The following is a 24,236-nucleotide window of genomic DNA, read 5'->3' as shown; positions in this document are numbered from 1 at the left end:
GTCTGTCCAGTCAAGGCTATGGTTTTTCCAGTGGTCATGTATGGATGTGAGAGTTGGACTGTGAAGAAAGCTGAGCACTGAAGAATTGATGCTTTTGAACTGTGGTGTTGGAGAAGACTCTTGAGAGTCCCTTGGACTGCAAGGAGATCCAACCAGTCCATCCTAAAGATCAGTCCTGGGCATTCATTGGAAGGACTGATGTTGAAGCTGAAACTCCAATACTTTGGCCACCTGATGCAAAGAGCTGACACATTGGAAAAGACCCTGATGCTGGGAAAGATTGAAAGGTGGGAGGAGAAGGGGACAACGGCATGCGATGGTTGGACAGCATCACTGACTCAAAGGACATGAGTTTGGGTAAGCTCCGGAGTTGATGATGACAGGGAGGCCTGGTGTGCTGCAGGGCATGGGGTCACAAAAGTTGGACACGACTGAGCGACTGAACTAAGGGAACATTTCATGCAAAGATGGGCTCAATAAAGGCCAGAAATGGTATGGACTTAACAGAAGCAGAAGATATTAAGAAGAGGTGGCAAGAATACACAAAAGAACTATACAAAAAAGATCTTCACGACCTAAACAATCACGATGGTGTGATCACGCAACTAGAGCCAGACATCCTGGAATGTGAAGTCAAGTGGGCCTTAGGAAGCATCACTACGAACAAAGCTAGTGGAGGTGGTGGAGTTCCAGTTGAGCAATTTCAAATCTTAAAAGATAATGCTGTGATAGTGCTGCACTCAATATGACAGCAAATTTGGAAAACTCAGCAGAGGCCACAGGACTGGAAAAGGTCAGGTTTCATTCCAATCCCAAAGAAAGGCAATGCCAAAGAATACTCAAACTACCACACAGTTGCATTCCTCTCACATGCTAGTAAAGTGATGCTCAAATTCTCCAAGCCAGGCTTCAACAATACATGAACTGTGAACTTCCAGATGTTCAAGCTGGTTTTAGAAAAGGCAGAGGAATCAGAGATCAAATCGCCAACATCTGCTGGATTACTGAAAAAGCAAGAGAGTTCCAGAAAAACATCTATTTCTGCTTTATTGACTATGCCAAAGCCTTTGACTGTGTGGGTAACAACAAACTGTGGAAAATTCTGAAAGAGATGGGAATACCAGGCCACCTAACCTGAGTCTTGAGAAATCTATATGCAGGTCAGGAAGCAACAGTAAGAACTGGACATAGAACAACATACTGGTTCCAAATTGGGAAAGGAGTACATCAAGGCTGTATATTGTCACCCTGCTTATTTAACTTATATGCAGAGTACATCATGAGAAACATTGGGCTGGACGAAGTACCACCTGGACTCAAGAATACCTGGAGAAATATCAATAACCTCAGATATGCAGATGGCACCACCCTTATGGGAGAAAGTGAAGAAGAACTAAAGAGCCTCTTGATGAAAGTGAAAGAGGAGAGTGAAAAAGTTGGCTTAAAACTTAACATTCATAAAACTAAGATCATGGCATCTTGTCCCATCACTTCATGGCAAATAGATGGGCAAACAGTGGAGACAGTGGCATGCTTTATTTTTGGGGACTCCAAAATCACTGCAGATGGTGACTGCAGCCATGAAATTAAAAGACACTTACTCCTTGGAAGTAAAGTTTTGACCAACCTAGACAGAATATTAAAAAGCAGAGACATTACTTTTCAACAAAAGTCCATCTAGTCAAAGCTATGGTTTTTCCCGTAATCATGAATGGATGTGAGAGCTGGACTATAAAGAAAGCTGAACGCCAAAGAATTGATGCTTTTGAACTGTGGTGTTGGAGAAGACTTTTGAGAGTCCCTTGGACTGCAATGAAATCCAACCAGTCCATTCTAAATGAAATTAGTCCTGAATATTCATTGGAAGGACTGATGTTGAAGCTGAAACTCCAATACTTTGGCCACCTGATGCAAAGAGCTGACCATTTGAAAAGACCCTAATGCTGGGAAAGATTGGAGGCAGAAGGAAAAGGGGATGACAGAGGATGAGATGGTTGGATGACATCACCAACTCAATGGACATGAGTTTGAGTAAACTCTGGGAGTTGGTAATGGACAGGGAGGCCTGGCGTGCGGTAGTCCATGGGGTCACAAAGAGTTGGACATGACTGAGTGACTGAACTGAACTGAGAACCCACTGGGAAATTGAGCTGTGGCTTCGGCGGCTTCAAACTTCCTGATGAACACAATTCAAAGCACTGGGCCTAAGCAAAATTGGAAATTTATTAAACCATAATCAAGACACCGGGCCTCTAAGTATATTTAGGGTAAGGGTGAACCAGAAATAAACAAGGTGTTTAGGTTTAGGTTTAACTTATATCACCAAAATACTCCAGGAAGCTTCAACTCCTGAACTTAGATTACATGAGTCCTGGAGTGATAAGTGCCCCAGGCATCTTTAGAAATATACAAAATCTCTGATGGATCATCCGAGGCCTCATATTATTCCAACAAGTTTTAAAATCTAACGACTACCACCTAGTCATGAGTGAGAAGTATAAGAAACTATTGTAAACAAAGACAAACCCACAAAGATCTCAGATACTGTAATTGTTACATCTAGACTATATGTTTACCATATTAAAGTTTTATTTGGAGTTTGAAAATATTTTCAGCGAACAAGAAGTCATAAATTTCTTTATAATACTTTATAACTTCCTTATAATGCTGTCAATTTTAAAAAGAATCAAACGGAATTTCTAGAAATAAAAAAACTAACTGAAATTATGAACCAATTGAGGAGTTTAACAATAAATTAGAAGGAAGTGAAATGAGATTCAGTGAGCTAGAAGGCAGACTGGACACTATTATCCAGAATGTTGCACAGTGAAACAAGACGATGGAAAATAAAGACAGGCATTGAGGATACAGTGAGAAAGGTCTAACAGGTATACAATCAGAGACCCAAAAAGAGAAAAGAAAAGGGCACAGGTAATACCTAAAGTGACAATGGATGAGACTTCTTCAGAACTGCGGCACCAACCCCAAATTTAGAAGCTTTTCATAATAATGCTTGAAATGGCAGATGGAGATGCCTTATTGATAGATTCCTACCACATTAAATTAATGATTTTTTCATTAGCCATTTTCAAGATGAAACAGAGAAACATTAGAAGAAACTACGAAAATTTTGCCAAAATACATGGACACCTAGAAATCAAATGTATTAGCTGATTTGAAAGTCTATACACAAAGTTTGGAAATAATATAAAACTTCAAAGCAGATAAAAGTTGCTCTTTTAAATAATATTTATCTAATAAATTTGAATATTATTAAGTGTTTACCATAATAATGAACCAGAACAGCTAAGGAAGTAAAATAAATGTTGAAAATTATATAAGAGCAATTAGTGATATTGATCAGAGAAGGTAATGGCAACCTACTCCAATTCTTGCCTGGAAAATCCCATGGACGGAGGAGCCTGGTAGGCTGCAGTCCATGGGGTCACTAAGAGTTGGACATGACTGAGCGACTTCACTTTCACTTTTCACTTTCATGCATTGGGGAAGTAAATGGCAACCCACTCCAATGTTCTTGCCTGGAGAATCCCAGGGACGGGGGAGCCTGGTGGGCTGCCGTCTATGGGGTCGCACAGAGTTGGACACGACTGAAGTGACTTAGCAGCAGCAGCAGCAGCGATATTGATGTGCAGCACACATACCCAAATCAAACAACAAACACCAATACGCACTCAGCAGGTAGAACAAAGAAGCAGACAGTCACAGCTATCTGAAGAACTGACAAAACGCTCGTCTCTATTTAGCTTAACTCAGAACTCAAGTCAGAAAAGCAGGCATTGCTCAAAAAGACTCCAAGGGTCGGGTGCCTCGGGCAAATGTTTAGTCAAAAAAACACTAACCTGTACACATAAAAAATGGTTAAAACAGCAAATTTCATGTTATAAATGTTTTACCACAATTTTTAAATTAAAAAAAGGAGGGGGACAAGTAGGACTTAATAACTTTATGGAAACTTTAGAGGAAAAGACACAGGAATCTGGAGCGAGTTCAAGAAAGGAGTGACATGAAGAACACTGTGGAAGAGAAGCTAAGGGATGGCTACAGGTACTTGGACCGAATACCAGGAGCTGCTAGAGATACAGAATCATGCATTATGTTGTCAGCACTCGTGTGGCCTAAGCACAGAGCAAGCCATAATATGCTGTCAATTCTGCCTATTGAAGCGTTCTAACAATTTCACGATCTTTCAAATACACTATTCTGTATTTTCTTTCAATTTCCAAGCAAATCAACTTTCTGCCTGACTGGGTCAGCCATTTTGTGAGGCCAAGAAGACTGTGTCCTATTCTTATTAGTACAGAATCTCTATACAATAGAATACTACTCAGCAATAAAAAGTAACAAATTTTTGACATACACAACTTGGATGAATCTTTAAAACATTATCCTAAGTGAAAAAATTCTGTATAATTATATTTATATAACATTTTAGAATAGCAAAAAATAGTTTATAGTGATAGAAGTAAGTTCTACAGCACTGGGGAGGGGCATGAGGGAACTTTCTGGGATGACTAAAATATTCTGTGTTGAGATGTGAGTTATATGAACATGCATTTTTCAGAACTGATTCAACTGCACACTGAAAATCTGAATTTTCTCACATTTATGTAAATTACACACAATAAAAAAACTTTATAAACTATTACAGAATTTCCTCAGTACCATTCAGCAAGACCTCTAATTAAATTTAAGGCAAAATGACAGAAAGTAGGTGAAAGAAAGCAATTTGGCAAATGGCTAAGATTAAAATAACATCAATATATATAGGATGAGTTCGAGAAGGCAATGGCATCCCACTCCAGTACTCTCGCCGGGAAAATCCCATGGATGGAGGAGCCTAGTAGGCTGCAGTCCATGGGGTCGCTGAGGGTCGGACACAGCTGAGTGACTTTACTTTCACTTTCATGCATTGGAGAAGGAAATGGCAACCCACTCCAGTGTTCTTGCCTGGAGAATCCCAGGGATGGGGGAGCCTAGTGGGCTGCCGTCTATGGGGTTGCACAGAGTCAGACACAACTGAAGTGACTTAGCAGCAGCAGCATATAAGACGAGTGCTCATCTTCTGCGAGAACACCAAAATTGCAACTAGCTGCTGAACAACTATGGACAGGCAAATGTTGGAACCCACCAAAAAGAAGATACCCCACAACCAAGGGCAAAGGAGAAGCCACAACAAGATGGCTGGAGGGATGCAATTGCATTTAAAATCAAACCTCGTACCCGCCAGAGACCCTTGGCGGGCACAAGCAAAACCTTGTGTGCACCAGGGCAAAGGAAAAGGAGCAGTGACCCCCACAAGAGACTGAGCCAGATCTACCTTTAAGTGTTTGAGGGTCTTCTGTGGAGATGTGAATCAGCAGTGGCCTGCCGTGGGGACAGAGGCTCTGGCAACAGCAGTCCTAGGAGGCATGGCATATATAGCCTCTTGGAGGAGATCACCATTAACCCCGCTATAGAGCTGCCGAGCAGGCAACTCACGAACTGGAGAACGAAGTTCTCACACTGCTGCAAAAGTTCTAGGCCCCACAACAGACTTCCCAACCTGGGAAGTCCCTTTCCCATCAAAGGGACTGAGTATCCCCAGGGAATCTGACTTTGGAGGTCAGCAGGATTTGATTACAGAATTTCCAAAGGACTGGGGAAACAGACTCTTGAGGGGCACAAACAAAATCTTGTGCACACCAAGACTCAGGAGAAAGGAGCAGTGACCCCAAAAGAAGACTGAGCCAGTCTTGTCTGTGTGTGCTTGAGAGTCTCTGGCAGAGGTCTGGGTTGACAGTGGCCTACCGCAGGGTCAGGATACTGACTACAGTAGTCCAAGGAGGCCAGGCGTGCTGGCAAAAGTCCTCTTGAAGGATGTTGCCATTATCGCCATTACCCCTACCATAGTTTAGCCTCAACTACAGGGAAAGAATACAGCCCTTCACCCATCAGCAGAGAATTGGATGAAACAGTTACTGAGCATGGCTCTGCCCACCAGAACAAGACCCAGTTTTCCCCACAGCCAGTCCCTCCCAATAGGAAGCTTGCAGAAGCCTCTTATCCTCATCCATCAGAGGGCAGACAGAATGAAAACCACAATCACAGAAATATAACCAAATGATCACATGGACCACAACCTTGCCCAACTCAATGAAACTATGAGTCATGCTGTTTAGGACCACCCAAGATGGATGGGTCATGGTGGAGAGTTCCGACAAAATGTGGTCCACTGGCGAAGGCAATGACAAACCACTTCAGCCTTCTTGCCTTGAGAACCCCATGAACAGTATGAAAAGGCAAAAAGACATGATATTGAAAGATGAGCTCCCCAGGTTGGAAGGTGTCTAATATGCTACTGGAGAAAAGCAGAGAAATAGCTCCAGAAGGAATGAAGAGGCTGAGCCAAAGTGGAAACAGCGCTCAGCTGTGGATGTGTCTGATGGTGAAAGTCAAGTCTGATGCTATAAAGAACACTACATAGGAACCTGGAATGTTAGGTCCATGAATCAAGATAAATTGGAAGTGGTCAAACAGGAGATGGCAAGAGTGAATATTGACCTTTTAGGAATCAGTGAACTAAAATGGACTGGAATGGGCAAATTTAATTCAGATGATCATTATATCTACTACTGTGGGCAAGAATCCCTGAGAAGAAATGGAGTAGCCCTAACAGTCAACAAAAGAGTTCGAAATGCAGTACATGCGTGCAAGCTCAAAAACAACAGAATGATCCTGGTTAGTTTCCAAGGCAAATTGTTCAACATCACAGTAATTCAAGTCTATGCCCCAACCACTAATGGTGAAAGAGCTAAAGTTGAATGGTCCTATGAAGACTTACAGGACCTTCTAGAATTAACACCAAAAACACACAAAAAGATGATGTCCTTTTCATCATCTGGAATGCAAAAGCAGGATGTCAAGACATACCTAGAGAAACAAGGCAAGTTTGGCCTTGGAGTACAAAATGAAGCAGGGGAAAGCCTAACAGAGTTTTAGCAATAGAACCCCCAGGTCATAGCACATACCCTCTTCCAACATCACAAGAGACAACTGTACATGTGGACATCACCAGTTGTCAATACCAAAATCAGACTGATTATATTCCTTGTAGCCGAAGATGGAGAAGCTCTATGCAGCCAGCAAAAACAAGACTGGGACCTGACTGTGGCTCAGATCATGAACTTCTTACTGTAAAATTCAGACTTAAATTGAAAAAAGTAGGGAAAACCACAAGGCCATTCAGGTATGACCTAAATCAAATCCCTTATGATTATACAGTGGAAGTGACAAATAGATTCAAGGGATTAGATATGATAGACAGAGTGCCTGAAGAACTACAGACAGAGGTTCATGACACTGTACAGGAGGCAAGGATCAAAACCATCCCCAAGAAAAATAAATACAAAAAGACAAAATGGTTGTCTGAGGAGGCCTTACAAATAGCTGAGAAAAGAAGAGAAGCAAAAAGCAAAGGAGAAAAGGAAAGATATACCAATCTGAATGCAGAGTTCCAGACAACAGCAAGGAGAGATAAGAAATCCTTTTAAGTGAACAATGCAAAGAAATAGAGGAAAACAATAGAATGGGAAAGAGTAGAGATCTCGTCAAGAAAATCAGAGATACAAAGGGAATATTCCATGTAAAGATGGGCAAAATAAAGGACAGAAACACTAAGGACCTAACAGAAGCAGAAGATATTAAGAAGAAGTGACAAGAATAGACACAACTATACAAAAAAAGATCTTAATGACCTGGATAACCATGATGGTAAAGTGGTTATCTCTCACCCAGAGCCAGACATCCTGGAATGTGAAGTCACGTGGGCCTTAGGAAACATCACTATGAACAAAGCAAGTAGAGGTGATAGAATTCCAGTTGAGCAATTCTTAAAGATGATGCTATGAAAGTGCTCCACTCAATATTCCAGCAAAACTCTGCTATGGTCACAGGACCGGAAAAGGTCAGTTTTCATTCCAGTACCAAAGAAAGGCAATGCCAAAGGATGTTCAAACTACTGTACAACTGAGCTCATTTCACATGCTAGCAAAGTAATAATACTCAAAATCCTTCAAGCTAGGCTTCAATAGTATGTGAATGAAGAACTTCCCAATATACAAGCTGGATTTAGAAAAGACAGAGGAACCCGAGATCAAATTACAAACATCTGCTGGATCACAGAAAAAGCTAGAGAATTCCAGAAAAACATCTACTTCTGCTTCATTGAATATGCTAAAGCCTCTGACTGTGTAGATCACAACAAACTGTGGAGGATTCTTATAGAAGTGAGAATACCAAACCACCTGACCTGCCTCCTGAGAAATCTGTATGTAGGTCAAGAAGCAACAGTTAGAACCGGACATGGAACAACAGACTGGTTCCAAATTGGGAAAGGAGTACATCAAGGCTGTATATTGTCACCCTGCTTATTTAACTTATATGCAGAGTACATTATGAGGAATGCCGCCGGGCTGGATGAAACACCAGCTGGAATCAAGAATGCTGGGAGAAATATCAATAACCTCAGATATGCAGATGATACCATCTTTATGGCAGAAAGCGAAGAGGAACTAAAGAGCCTCTTGATGAAGGTGAAAGAGGAGAGTGAAAGAGCTGGCTTAAAACTCAACATTCAGAAAACGAAGATCATGGCATCTGGTCCCATCACTTCATGGCAAATAGACAGGGAAACAATGGAAACAGTAGCTGACTATTTTCTTGGGCTCCAAAATCAGTGTTAATGGTGACTAATCATGAAATTAAAGACTTGCTTGCTCCTTCGAAGAAAAGCAATGACAAACCTACATAGCATATTAAAAAGCAGAGACATTACTTCCTGACAAAGGTCCGTATTGGTCAAAGTTATGGTTTTTCTAGTAGTCATGTATGGACACGAGAGCTGGATAATAAAGAAGGCTGAGCACCAAAGAACTGATGCCTTCGAACTGTGGTGCTAGGGAAGACTTGAGAGTCCCTTGAACTGCAAGGAGATCAAACCGGTCAATCCTAAACGAAATCAACCGTGACTATTCATTGGAAGGACTGAGGCTGAAGCTGAAGCTCCAATACTGTGGCCACCTGATGGGCAGAGCTAACTCTGATACTGGGAATGACTGAAGGCAGGAGGAGAAGTGGGCAACAGAGGCTAAGATGCTTGGACAGCATCACTGGCTCAATGGATATGAGTCTGAGCAAACTCCAGGAGATGGTGAAAGATAGGGAAGCCTGGCATGCTACAATTCATGGGGTTGCAAACCAACAGGACTGAGTGACTGAACAACAAAGGGAACTCAATAGTTTTGTCCTAATTTTTATTCTTCTCTTCACCTTTAGTGCAAATAGAACCAAGTGGTACATTTGACTAGTGAATCACTTCCATTTTAAGATCTAGAATTATCTTCCTGTCTGTAATACAGGTAAAATTCTCTTTTTCTTTTTTTCATATTATATACAGACTAAGACTCTGTCATTTTCATTATATCTACAGAATACAAAAGGGCTTCCATGCTACTTTACACACTGAAACAGACTTCTGTTGATAAGTGTTTATAGACAGAATGCTAAGAGGCTTTACTGCTGCTGCTGCTAAGTCGTATCAGTTGTGTCCGACTCTGTGAGACCCCATAGACGGCAGCCTACCAGGCTCCGCCGTCCCTGGGATACTCCAGGCAAGAACACTGGAGTGGGTTGCCATTTCCTTCTCCAATGCATGAAAGTGAAAAGTGAAGGTGAAGTTGCTCAGTCGTGTCCGACTTTTAGCGACCCCATGGACTGCAGCCTACCAGGCTCCTCTGTCCATGGATTTTCCAGGCAAGAGTACTGAAGTGGGGTGCCATCACCTTCTCCGAAGAGGCTTTACTATTATAGCTCAATTATCATATTCTTTTGAGTGTGTAATTCAAAGGCAAGTGATACAGTTAATAATTGTCTTTCTTCCGTTCACATCAACTTCTTAGGACATTCTTCTAAAATTAAAATATGAAAGACTACTTTTGATGATATACCTGTCCTTTGACACACTTATACAATTGAAATCATGACCTTATGACCTATTTTCATTCATCAGTTATATGGCCAAGTAAACACACAATGGTTATGATTTTTAAAAAATCATGCTGTAAAATGTTTACCAAAGAAAAGACTAATAATCAAAGAAAAGTACATCTTCATCATTTTTGAACAAACAGTAAGATTCTTACCTACAAGCAACATTTGGATCAGCATTTCTTGAAAGTAGTAGCTCTATACACTTCAAGATCTTTTCCTCTGAGCCACGAGCAGAACATGCAGTAATCAAAACAGTTTGCTTATCTATAATGAAAGGAAAAGTGAAGAAAACCCCACACACATCAGAAATTGTAACTAGCTGACTTCTTTTATCATTCAAAACATTCTAAATATTTACTGCATTCTTAAACTTCTGTAACTTATTCCCAAATCTCTTGTTCTTAACTGGTAATTTTGTATTTCTTCACCTAAAAATGAGATGAGTGATGAACAATTTCCAAAGTATATTTACAATTCATTTAGTAATTTCCTTTCCCTATTCTCATTTCTTCAAGAGGATAGGAAAGTGGTTCAGAGCATGGGCTCTGTGCAGATTTACCGCCTGGAACTGAACAGTTTTTGGTTGATTAAAATTTGCCTTGAACACATGGATAAAAAACAATGATTGATATTCTCTGATTTCACTTCTTTGCTTCTCACTCATTTAACAACTCACTGATATCTGGCTTATGCCCAAACCCTCCTACTGAAGATGTCCTAACTGCTACACCTATAGGTTTCTTTTTAGTCCTTGCCTACTTGATCTCTCTCAGCTCATCCCATTTCCTAAAACTCTTCTTCCCTTGGCTCCTACGGCATCAGTGGAGATCAGGGTTAATTAAAAGGCAAAAAATAATTCTCAAGTAAGAACTGGGGAACTTAAACTAAGTCATGCCAGCCATGGTTTATATTTGTGGTTCATTATTGACTAAACATAGAAATCTAGATTCTGGTCCCAGTTCTGTCACTGATAAACTATGACTCCAGTGATATCTTAGTCTCTTAGTAGATTTAACTTACAGTTGAGAAGCTAATGTCTGCCCTCTACCTGTGTGGGCCTGTGAGATACACAAAATAATTTATGAAGACATGCTGGGCAAAATATGTTTTATAACTGTAAGGTATTCTCTGTTTACAAAAAGCAAAGAAAGAAAACTACTGATCAATTTTTTGGGCAGAACATTTTACACTTTCAAAAATTTAAGTATACCTTTCATTTAGTGATATTTTAAATGACACAATAAAAAGAAAAACCTACCACAGCAACAGATTAAACATAGAACTATTGCTAAGACATGAAATTACATAAAATATATATATGAGAAAACAGAATAGAAATGATCTTACAAATATCAAATGCAGTACAAAGTTAATATGAAAATTCTCACATGAAAACTATATCTGAATTAAAAAGTAAATCTGTCTATTGTAAACATGTAAAAATAGTTATTCAACATAATTAAATAGGATTTGCACATATACTCTTATTCAAAGCAATAATAAATAGAAATTATTTAATAACAAAGAAATGGACTTAATAATTATCTTTGAAACAATTTTTAAATGATATAATTCAGAATTGAGTTGTAAATTCAAAAGACTGATTTTCAAGCAATTTTCCACTAAGTTACCAGTTTTTCAATGTTTTCTTTCACTGTGTTTTACCATAAAAATAACCAAAACTCTCTAGCACAGACTTTAAAGGTACATATTAATAACATAATCTGTTATAATGGTAATGTAAATGGAATCTACCTCTTTGGAAAGGTTTTTCAAAATATCTATGGTTTCTAATTTGGTTTTCTGTTTATGTAACTAACAGGAAGATATTTTTTTAAAACTCCTTTAAGTTTCTTTCACTTTGTATAACAGTTGCTTGGGGATCAAGAAAATCACAGTAAAAATAATCAGTTACCTCATTTTACCCTTATTATGATTTTTTAAGAGCAAAGTTTTTATTTTGAAGTGAATATATGAAAATAGAGCATGGAAAAAGTATATATCACTACCCCAAAGAGAATGTAATTTGGTTTCTAAATAGAGAAGTATACAAAGTAAATGTTCACATATTTTAAATATTTAAAACATCTTACCCTTATCAAAGCTTGCATTAGCACCTCTGTCCAGAAGGACCCGAACCAGCTCTACATTGGAAACACTAGCAGCATACATAAGGGAAGTCCACCCATACTGAAAGCTGGTATCTACACTGATGCCTGTTAATACAAAAACAAGCTTTTAAAAGTCCTTCACCAAAACAAACAAATCCATGTCACATTAATATGTTAAAAGCACTGCACACAGTGACATACACCATGTACTTCACAATGGAAGGGAATTTCTTGGTAGTAACAGCTTAAGAAAAATAGAAAATAATTATATGTGAATCAGTCGTGTCCGACTCTTAGCTACCCCATGGACTGTAGCCTACCAGGCTCCTCTGTCCATGGGATTCTCCAGGCAAGAGTACTGGAGCAGGTTGCCATTGCCTTCTCCAATAATAAAATAGCTAACTTCACTTTCGCGATAGTTCACTTCCATGTCACTATATTTCAAGAGACTGGATCTGTCAAATATATTTTTCATATATTTGTTGTTCAGCTGCTCAGTGGTTTCTGACTCTTTGCAACCCCATAGACTGTAGTCTGCCAGGCTCCTCTGTCCGTGGGATTTTCCAGGAAAGAATACGGAGTGAGTTGCCATTTCCTTCTGCAGGGGATCTTCCTGACCAGAGATTGAACCCACATCTCCCACATCTCCTGCATTAGTGGGTGGATTCTTTACCACTGAGCTACCAGGAAGGCTTTTTTTCATATAATATGTTATCTATATTAGGACAGGTTTTTACATGCTACCTTTTCCTTTCTAGGGCAGTTGGGAAGTTTCACAGATGTAAAAATGTCTTTTTAGTTAGAATATTATCACACATGTCTATGGTGGCAAATATCAAAAATACTCCTTATTAAAACTCTCTTAACTTCCTTCTGAATGCAGAATTTAACCATGGGTTACTGGCCAAACATGAGGCTAAAAAGGTAGGTTAGGGTTTGATTATGAAAGCTCTGTTAAGAAATGTAGACTGTACTTTGTGATTCAGAGACTTACATTATTACAATTGTATTATAAGAAGACAATTTAGGTACCACTGCTGAGAGTGGGATAGGAGGCAGGGAGACCTGGTAATGAGGTTACAAGTCCAGGCAAAAGTCAGAGCAAGGGCAGTTGAGAAAGCGAAGGAATACAAAAGGATAGTTCAAAGGCACGGTTAGTGGAATGTAAAATTACTTTGAGGAAGAGAAGTGTTAAAAAAGAATAAATAGACAATATCAGATTCTTTGCTTAAACTTGTGAGGAAGGGGTACGTTTTTTCAGCTGGGGCTGCTGAGAGGATGGACATGAGTCTAGTGCTGTCAGAAGCCTTTTGCCCATCTAACTGGAGAACCTATCATAAGTGGAAACAACACAGAGAGAAGCAGAGCTAAGAGGTCGAAAGACTCTTGAGAAGGCCCAAGAACAGAATTTAAACCATGGAGCAGAATTTTTCACAGATCAAGCCCTGAGTCTTTGGAGTAGGAGCACTGACTCCACGACCCTAGACTACCAGAGAACTAACTCTATGGAGTATCAAATAGTGAGAACTCACAAAAAGGAAACCATTTGAATACAACAGCTGGCATCACCCAACCACCCTGTGTACTCATCCAAACAACAAACAAAACAAATATACAAACGCAATCATCAGCAAACAGGATTACCACCTAACTCAGCCATGGCCATCAGAGGAAAAACAAACAAAAAAACTCAGCACAAATCTCACCCTATACAAGCTTACACAAACCACTGGACCGACCTTAGGAGGGCAGAAAACAAAAGGAAGAATTCAGCCTTGAAGCCTGGGAAAAGGAGACCTCAAACACAATAAGTTAAAAAAAAAACAATGAAAAGACAGAGAAATATTACACAAATGAAGGAACAAACTATAAACACATAAGTCCAAATAAATGAAGAGGAAATAGGCAAACTATCTGAAAAAGAATTCAGAATAGTGATAGTAAAGATGGTCAAAAACCTTGAAAACATAATGGAGAAAATGCAAGAATCAATTAACAAAGACCTAGAAGAATTAAAGAATAAACATACAGAGACAACACAATTACAGAAATTAAAAATACCCTAAAAGGAATGAATAGCAGAATATCTGAAGGAGAAGAACGAATCAGTGAGCTGGAAGATAAAGTGGTGGAAATAACTTCTGAAGAGCAGAATAAAGTAAAAACAATGAAAAGAAGTGAGGACCTATGGGACAATATCAAACGCACCAACATTTGAATTATGGGGGCCCAGAAGAAGAAAAGAAAAAGAAAGGGTATGAGAAAAGTTTTGAAGAGATTATAGTTGAAAATTTCCCCAACATGGAAAAGGAAATAATCAAGTTCAAGAAGCACAAAGTCCCATACAGGATAAACCCAAGGAAAAACACACAAGACACATACTAATCAAATTAACATAGATTAAGCACAAAGAAAGAATATTAAAACCAGCAAGGGAAAAGCAAAAAGTAACATACAAGGGAAACCCCATACATTTAACAGCTGATCTTTCAGCAGAAACTCTGCAGGCCAGAAGAGAATGGCAGGATATATTTAAAGTACTGAGAGAGAAAAATCTACAACCAAGATTACTGTACCTGGCGAGGATCTCATTCAAAATTGATTGAGAAATAAAAAGCTTTTCAGACAAGCAAAACTTAAGAGAATTCAGTACCACCAAACCAGTTTTACAACAAATGTTAAAGGGACTTGTATAGACGCAACCCACTCCAGTATTCTTGCCTGGAGAATCCTAGGGATGGGGGAGCCAGGTGGGCTGCCATCTATGGGTCGCACAGAGTCGGGCACGACTGAAGCAACTTAGCAGCATATAGTCAAGAAAAACAAGAGAGGAAAAAGATATACAAAATCAATCCCAAACAATTAAAGAAAATGGCAATAGGAACATATATATCAATAATTACTTTAAATGTAAATGGATTAATGCTCCAACCAAAAGACACAGACTGGCTGAATAGATACAAAAACAAGACCTATATATATGCTGTCTACAAGAAACCCACTTCAGACCTCAAGACACATATAGACTGAAAGTGAGAGGACAGAAAAATATATTCCATGCAAATGGGAGGCAAAAGAAAGCTGGAATAGCAATCCTCATGTCAGACAAAATAGACCTTAAAATAAAGAATACTATAAGACATAAGGAAGGACACTGCCTAATGATCAAGGGATCAATCCAAGAGGCAGACATAACAATTGTAAATACCTATGCACCCATCATAGGAGCACCTCAATACATAAGACAAACACTAACAGACATAAAAGGAGAAACTGACAGTAACACAATAATAGTAGGAGACTTTAACACCCCACTCATACCAATGGACAGATCATCAAAACAGAAAATTAATAAGGAAATGCAAGTCTTAAATGATACATTAGATGAGCTGGATCTCATTGATATCTCAGGACATTCAATCCAAAAGCAGAAGAATACACCTTTTAAAGTGCACATGGAACATTCTCCAGGATAGACCACATCTTGGGTCACAAATCAAACCTCAGTAAATTTAAGAAAATTTGAATCATATCAAACATCTTCTCCAACCATAACACTATGAAACTAGATATTAATTACAAGAAGAAAACTGTAAGAAACATAAACACATGGAGATTAAACAAGACATTCCTAAATAACCAACAGGTTACTGAAAAAATAAAAAGGGAAATCAAAAAATTTCTCGAAACAAATAACAATGAAAACACAACAACCTAAAACCTATGGGATGCAGCAAAAGCAGTTCTAAGAAGGAAGTTTAAAGTAATACAATCCTACCTCAAGAAACAAACAAACAAAAAAACATCAAATAGACAACCTAACTTTGCACCTAAAACAACTAGAAAAAGAAGAAGAACAACAAAAAAAACCCCAAAATTAGTAGAAAGAAATAAATCATAAAGATCCAAGCAGAAATAAATGAAAAAGAAATGAAAGAAACAATAGTAAAGATTAATAAAACCAAAAGCTGGTTCTTTGAGACGATAAACCAAACTGACAAACCTTTATCCAGACTCATCAAGAAAAAAAGAGAGAAGATCAAACCAACAAAATTAGAAATGAAAAAGGAGAGGTTACAACAGACAATGCAGAATACAAAGGATTATAAGAGAGTATTATGAACAAGTATAAGGCAATAAAATGCATAACCTGGAAGAAATGGACAGACTCTTAGAAAAGTTCAATCTTCCAAGACTGAACCAGGAAGAAATAGAAATTATGAACAACCCAATTACAAGCACTGAAATTGAAGTGTGATAAAAAATCTTCCAAAAATCAAAAGCCCAGGAGCAGATGGCTTCACAAGAGAATTCTACCAAACACTTAGAGAAGTGCTAATGCCTATCCTTCTAAAACTCTTTCAAAAAACTGCAGAGGAAGGAACACTTCCAAACTCATTCTATGAGGCCACCATCACCCTGATACCAAAAACAGACAAAGACAACACAAAAAAAGAAAACTACAGGCCAATATCACTGATGAACACAGATGCAAAACTCCTCAACAAAATTTTAGCAAATAGAATTCAGCAACACATCGAAAAGCTCATACACCATGATCAAGCTGGGTTTATTCCAGGGATGCAAGGATTCTTCAATATATGCAAATCAATCAATGTGATACACCATATTAACAAGCCGAAAGATAAAAATCATATAATAATCTCAACAGATGCAGAAAAAGCCTTTGACAAAATTCAGCACCCATTTATGATTAAAACTCTTCAAAAAATGGGCACAAAAGGAACCTACCTCAACATAGTAAAGGCCATATATGATAAGCCTACAGCAAACATTCTCAATGGTGAAAAACTGAAAGCATTCCCCCTAAGATAAGGTACAAGACAAGGGTATCCACTTTCATCACTATTATTCAACATAGTTCTGGAAGTCCTAGCTACAGCAATCAGAGAAGAAAAAGAAATAAAAGGAATCCATATCAGAAAAGAAGTAAAGCTCTCACTGTTTGAAGATGACATGAGACTGTACATTGAAAACTCTAAAGATAATATGAGAAAATTACTAGAGCTAATCAGTGAATTTAGCAAAGTTGCAGGATACAAAATCAATACACAGAAATCACTTCTATTTATATATACAAACAATGAAAAATCAGAAAGAGAAATTAAGGAATCAATCCCATTCACCACTGCAACAAAAAGAATAAAATATCTAGGAATAAACTTACCTAAGGAGACAAAAGAACTGTACACAGAAAATTATAAGACACTACTGAAAGAAATCAAAGACGACATAAATAGATGGAAAGATATTCCACATTCCTGGGTAGGAAGAATCAATATTGTGAAAATGACTATACTATTAAACACAATCTACAGATTCAATGTGATCCCTATCAAGTTACCAATGACATTTTTCACAGAACTAGAACAAAAAATTTCACAATTCATATGGAAACACAAAAGACCCCGAATAGCCAAAGCAGTCTTAAGAAAGAAAAATGGAGCTAGAGGAATCAACCTTCCTGACATCAGATTATACTACAAAGCTACAGTCATCAAGATAGTATGGTACTGGCACAAAAACAGAAATACACACCAATGGAACAAGATAGAAAGCCCCAAAATAAACCCATGCACCTATGAGTACCTTATTTTTGACAAAGGAGGCAAGAGTATACAATGGGGCAAAGACAGCCTCTTCAATAAATGGTGCTGGGAAAACTGGACAGCTACATGTAAAAGAATGAAATTAGAACACCTCCTAACACCATACACAAAGATAAACTCAAAATGGATTAAAGACCTAAATGTAAGATTAGAAACTATAAAACTCTTAGAGAAAAACATAGGCAGAACACTTGATGACATAAATCAAAGAAAGATCCTCTATGACTCACCTCCTAGAGTAATGGAAATAAAAACAAAAGTAAACAAGTGGGACCTGATTAAACTTAAAAACTTTTGCACAGCAAAGGAAACTATAAACAAGGTGAAAAGACAACTCTTTGAATGGGAGAAAATAATAGTAAATGAAACAACTGACAAAGGATTAATTTCCAAAATATACATCAGCTCATACAACTCAATGCCAGAGAAACAAACAACCCAATTAAAAAGTGGGAAAAAGACTTAAACAGACATTTCTGCAAAGAAGACATACAGATGGCTTACAAACACATGAAAAGATGCTCAATATCTCTCATTATTAGAGAAACACAAATCAAAACTACAATGAGATATCACCTCACACAGGTCAGAATGGCCATCATCAAAAAGTCTACAAACAATAAATTCTGGAGAGGATGTGGAGAAAAGGGAATGCTCTTGCACTGTTGGTCGGAATGTAAAGTGATACAGTCACTACAGAAGACGGTATGGAGATTCCTTAAAAAATTAGGAATAAAATAACCATATGACCAACCAATCCCACTCCTAGGCATATACCCTGAGGAAACCAAAATTGAAAAAGACACATGTATCCCATTTTTCATTGCAGCACTATTTACAATAGCTAGAACATGGAAGCAGCCTAGATGTCCATCGACAGATGAATGGATAAAAAAGTTGTAGTAATACACACAATGGAATATTACTCAGCCATAAAAAGGGACACATTTGAGTCAGTTCTAATGAAGTGGATGAACCTAGAACCTATTATACAGAGTGAAGTAAGTCAGAAAGAGGATAAATATCATATTCTAACACATATATAAAAAATATAGAAAAATGGTACTGAAGAATTTATTTACAGGGCACCAGTGGAGAAAGACATAGAGGATAAGACTTATGGGCATGGGGAGAGGGGAGGAGAGGGTGAGATGTATGAAAAGAGTAACATGGAAACTTATATTACCATATATAAAATAGATACCCAACAGGAATTTGCTGTATGGCTCAGGAAACTCAAACAGGGGCTCTGTATCAACCTAGAGGGGTGGGATGCGGAGAGATGGGAGGGGGATTCAAAAGGGAGAGGATATATGTATACCTATAGCTGATTCATGTTGAGGTTTGACAAAAAACAAAATTCTATAAAGCAATTATCTTCAATTAAAAAATAAGCTAATTAAAAAAACATTAAAACCTTGGATACAGCTCATAATATGAAAGTTAATGCCTTAATGAAATATTAAAATTGCATGAGGAATACTGTTCTGGCATTAAAAATAAACAATGACATAAGAAAAAGAAAATAACTATCAAGTTTGCTTTGGACAAATGAATGAAACAATAAGCTAGAGTAAGAAGAAGCACAGATGAGATATCAGGCCTGAGAAGTAGGATAAAGTTTTAGATAGCCACCATCCAGAGTGAGACAGGAAGAGATGGATGATAACTGTTAAGAAAGGATGAGAGAGAGCCAGATGCCCTTAAAACCCTCAAATCAATCATTAATAGTACAAATCCGTGAAGTCATCTAATTTTCCCCAATAGCACTGATTGGTTTAGTCACATAAAAAAATTGGTGAACTAATCTAGGTTTGGATCTAAGACTAGGGAGGAGCATCGAAGGCATGACACAAAGACAAAGTTATAATGAGGCAGTGAACATAATCCATTAAATTTATGTAAAGCCTTTGCTATATGAAGAGATCAATATTTAAATGGTGAACTCTCTCTTGAACCTAAGAAATATCTGCTAATTTTAAGAAAAGAAAGAAAATAGAACATCTTTGTATTTCAAAGAAGGAAAACCTGCATATGAAAAACCACTGAATACAACCTTCCCTTAATACCTTATATTTGACAGGTTTTAGAGTCTGGCTATAAAGTATTTCATCTGCAAAAGGTCATATCACTGAAGGAAAGCAAACTTGTTAGGGACTCACTTTATTTCTCTGAAGACTCAGTATTGTTCTGTAGGAACACTAAGGTGCTGAAAGATTATTTGTCAAATTCCCAATTGTCTAACTTTAATTGATATAAGGTACATGATAATTCCTTGGAGAAAACATCAGAAAACTAAGTATTCTATAAACAATATACTGCTGTCCCAACTTGTCTTCTCTAACAAATTTTTCTCTTTAAACTGCTGCAACTGAAGCATATGAATAAGATCAGAGAAAATTATTCTTTCCTTATTGATATTACTGTTCAAACTGTGACAGCAAAAGTAAAAAGGAAAAGATGTGAAGATAAAGATAAGCAAATGTGGCATTTTAGTATAAAAATTCTTAGTAATCATCACCCCTAAACTCAAAAAAGTAAATTATTAAACACATGATGTTCTAAGCATAAATGCAAAAATATAAGTTTAAAAGAACCGACACAAGATATTTTTATATAGCTTAAAAAAAAACGATTCAAAATAACACTATATTGTTTGTGGATATATACACATATGGTAAATGTATAAAGACATGCATAGGAATAAAAAATACCAACTATAGGAGAATGCTAATTTCCAGGAGGAAAAAGGTAAGTCTCCATACATTTTTGAGTGTCCAAAATACTTAATAATTTAAAGAGAACTGAAAACGTTAGTGCATAGCAGAAAAGCAAAAACCAGAGATATTGTTGGACTACTAAAAATGGCTGACTCAAAAGGAGCTTTCATTTTTTTATTAAGATTTCCAACTAGTATGGAAATATGTATGACTTTGGCAAAAAATTAAAAATATTTTTTCAAGTGTTAAATGATGACCTCTGGGAGGAAATCAGGAGATACTAAAACAGGAGTTACACGTTAAAGTGAGACTTTAAGGATAGTGGGGGTTAAAGTGGGGACAAAGGTGTTTTTCTACTTAAACCTATTTGTTATTGGTTTGTTAGAAGGAACTTAAAATTTTTTGTAATTAAAGACAAATTTTAAAAGGTTGACACAATACTTTACCAGAAGGCTCTTTTCAAGTCCTTTCAAGAGACTCCATCACTTCACTGCATCTAGTCCCACTACCCAAGACAAGCTCTCTTTTCTAAAAGAATTTCTGCCTATTCCATCCCATCCAACACTATGCACACTCCTGCATGTATTCATATCCTAGTATTACACCTCTTTCAATTATTCAAATTTTATTTAATTCTTTACCTATGAACTCAAGTTCCATTGTCCATAAAGTCACACAATCCTTACTTGTTACAACAGTTAATATTTATATAATGCCTATATGTTCCAAGACTTGAATATATTCTCTCATTTTAATCTCTCCTCCTCCCCCAAAAATAGAAACCCTTTGATCCAACGCATCTTGCTTTTGAAAATGGGGACATTGAAGCTTAGAAGTTTTCCTAACTTGGTCAGGATTACAGAGTCAAGTAGCAGGCTAGTAATCAAACCCAGAACTGTACTGTTTCCCAAATGATTCACTTTCCATTAAACCATGCATCTCTAGCATAGAAGAAAAACATTTTGCTATATACAATTTTGTGTGGGAATGTTTTGTATTTACAAGCAGACAGTGGATGCTTATTACTCCTTTGATTAATTTCAGTCAATATCAACAATTCACACTTCCATGTCAAGGTAATTTAAAAAAATATTTAGCAAACAGAAAAACGTCATGGGACCCAAGACATAATTATGATGTTTTATAGAGAAACAGATGCTCTGAAGTTTAAATGACTTTCCCAAAGAAGCACACTGAACAGGCGATAGGCGGGAAAAGGTATCCAGATACATTCCTCCTTTGTTCTCATTCACACACTGACACAACCAGCACAGGCAAAGACTTTAACTAAAATGTACATAACTGGGAACAACTCTTGAGAAACTCACAATCAAAAGTACAGTCAGATAAATGTTGAGAAAAGTGAGTCAAGATTATCAAAGCACGGTAGGATTAGTCAGAGTAGACCTTTCGAAGGTAGTGGAAGAACTGATAGAAGGTAATCAGTAGCATTCCAAATTTGTATCAGAGGAAAAAATAAGGCAGAGAGAACTCAGAGTCAAGTAAGATATGCAGGACACTTGATATGACTAACATTCACTGTGCTTCCATTATAAAGCCAACTCATATCTTTTAAAACACGGAATCCCTGTGCATTGAAACAACTGTGCGAGGTTTGAAACCATCCCTTGACTCTCACCAGAATCTAGGAGCTCCTCGACCAATGAAATATTGCCTGTGGTCAAAGCCTTCTTAAATGTTTCCTGCCTTTCTTCAACTGGTAATGGTCCTTTTAATTTCTAAGAACACAGAAAATTAAAAAAAAAAAAAAATTCTTGTTATACATGTTTTCATTCCCACCGCATTGGGAAACAATAATGACTGGTTTTAGGTACATCATTTTAGGGATTGAGGGGGGGAGGCAAAATACAAAATTTGTGTCTAATTAATAACTAAAAAGGGATCTTTAAAGGGAATGGGTAGTGAAGGGTTCAAACCCAGAAGAGCCATATTGACAACCTAAAAAGGCGTATATGATGGAAAACACAGTAGGGAAATGAGAGGGAAACTGCGAGTTTGTCTGGAGTCCAAAAGCCTGTATTCACACTGGAAAAAAAACTTAAGGAAACACAGGCAAGGAAGCAAGAGGTTTCATGGCCAGGGAAGGCCGATCCAGGTGCGGCCAAGACAAGGCCTCCTTTGCTACCTGAGCTTTCCGGTCGAGATACCCAATCTCCCAGCCGTCATCCTCACTCTCGCTACTCTCGCCTCCACCGGCCACTGCTAGACCGCGTAGGGCTCCCGCCGCCATACCACCGGGCCCTCTCCGCACGGCACTGGAGGGCTGCCTGCCCACCGGTTCCATCTGCGCCTGCGCACTGGGGAGTGCGTAAGCCTGCGCGGGAAAGGCCCTGCGGGCAGGCGCGACGCGCCAGCGTTCGGGCTTTGGACCCTCCAGCGCAGGCGCGTGAGCGCGCGCGGCGGCCCTGAGCCCGTTCTGCCAGTCATAAAACCCTCGGTAGAGGAAAACTGGCCAGCGTGACAGGCCGGGCAGACCTGACCTTGTGGCCAGTGTTTCCGATACTTTTCGGGGGGCGGGAGTCTTATCCTTCTTTCTTCTTAGGGTATTTGCCTGATGAAGTTCTTACAGTTTAAAGAATAGCCCCACTTGTGGCAGGAGCAGAATGGGGTTTAAATGTCACGAAAAGTAGGCTTTTTGCTCCCATTCCCTTTACCCGTCCTCCCCCCCCCCCCCGCCCCCCGACAAATCCGCTGTCAAATGTGCGTCCAGTGCTGTTGGCCAGAATATTTCCTCAAGGAGCATCACCTGCACATTCAAGTAGCGAGCAGATAAATGGGAGCCGACAAAGGAATCAGAAGAATTCTTCCTTTGAATTTCTTGTGATCGGATATCATCGTAAATTTAGAAACTTCAGGACATCAGAACACTTTCACAGATAAGAAATATAGAACCCTGAAAGGAAATGATCAAGAAAGGGGAAAGTCAAGAGAGTGGATCAGATGAGCTGGGAAGAAGAAATGATTTAAACTTTCGGAAAGTGAGCAGTACAAACAACTTAAGGTGAAAGCAGCCCAAACTCACTTTACTGCATCTACTCTAATTTCTAGATGAAATATTCGTAACACAGTGATTATCTTTGCCAAAGTAGACCTATCAATGAATAGGGCACATGCCTGTGCCCAAAGAAAAATTTAAAAGAATGTAGCCATGCACCAGGGCTTCTCTGGTTGCTCAGCTGGCAAAGAATCTGCCCGCAATGTGGGAGACCTGGGTTCGATTCCTTCAGGGTTGGGAAGATCCCCTGAGGACGGCATGGCAAGCCACTCCAGTATTGGAGTGGAAGAACCTCCATGGACAAAGGAGCCTGAGGGGCTACAGTCCCTGGGGTCACAAAGTATCTGACAAAACTGAGCAACTAAGCACAGCACAGCCATGCACCATTCTTAGGAAGTGTTAACAATACATGTGTATTTTTCGTTAGGGAGTCTTTGGTGTAAGATTTTGAAATTATTTCAGAGATTTTCACAGATAAGTATTTTTAAGTATTGTGGTTATTTGGGGACAAGATCAGTCTTTCTAAATGAATTCATTCCATAAATGTTTCGGATCATTGAGCACAGTCAGGCATAACTAAGTTTGGGGGGACATCAAAGACAAACCAAGCTGCCTCATGGAACTCACATTCTGTGAAGAAAGACAGTAAGCAAGTAAACAAGCAGGACGGTTGCAGATTGTAAGTGAGTCAAAGAAATAAACAAGCGCTCAG

General features: G+C 38.4%; 1 protein-coding gene and 1 long non-coding RNA gene across 2 annotated transcripts in view; one reads left to right on the top strand and one right to left on the bottom strand.

Moving 5' to 3' along the window:
- Nucleotides 1-22,197, top strand: part of LOC129659163 (uncharacterized) — a 122,440-nt gene extending 100,243 nt beyond the window's left edge. Inside the window, exon 5 of the long non-coding RNA XR_008717823.1 lies at nt 22,067-22,197. This is a non-coding gene — a long non-coding RNA (uncharacterized LOC129659163). The remainder of the gene's footprint in view (nt 1-22,066) is intronic.
- ASZ1 (ankyrin repeat, SAM and basic leucine zipper domain containing 1) overlaps nt 1-22,858 on the bottom strand; it is a 74,400-nt gene extending 51,542 nt beyond the window's left edge. Inside the window, exons 1-4 of the mRNA XM_055590296.1 lie at nt 22,655-22,858; nt 22,148-22,247; nt 12,141-12,263; nt 10,200-10,311 (exon numbers count right to left, since the gene is read on the bottom strand). Of these exons, the coding sequence (XP_055446271.1) occupies nt 10,200-10,311; nt 12,141-12,263; nt 22,148-22,247; nt 22,655-22,813 (494 nt within the window). The 5' untranslated portion in view covers nt 22,814-22,858. The remainder of the gene's footprint in view (nt 1-10,199; nt 10,312-12,140; nt 12,264-22,147; nt 22,248-22,654) is intronic.
- Nucleotides 22,859-24,236: the final 1,378 nt, after the last annotated feature.

Source organism: Bubalus kerabau, chromosome 8 (assembly GCF_029407905.1).
Source record: "Bubalus kerabau isolate K-KA32 ecotype Philippines breed swamp buffalo chromosome 8, PCC_UOA_SB_1v2, whole genome shotgun sequence".
NCBI lineage: Eukaryota > Metazoa > Chordata > Mammalia > Artiodactyla > Bovidae > Bubalus > Bubalus kerabau.
Note: the sequence above shows the minus strand (reverse complement) of the source record. Positions and strands in the feature narration are given on the sequence as shown.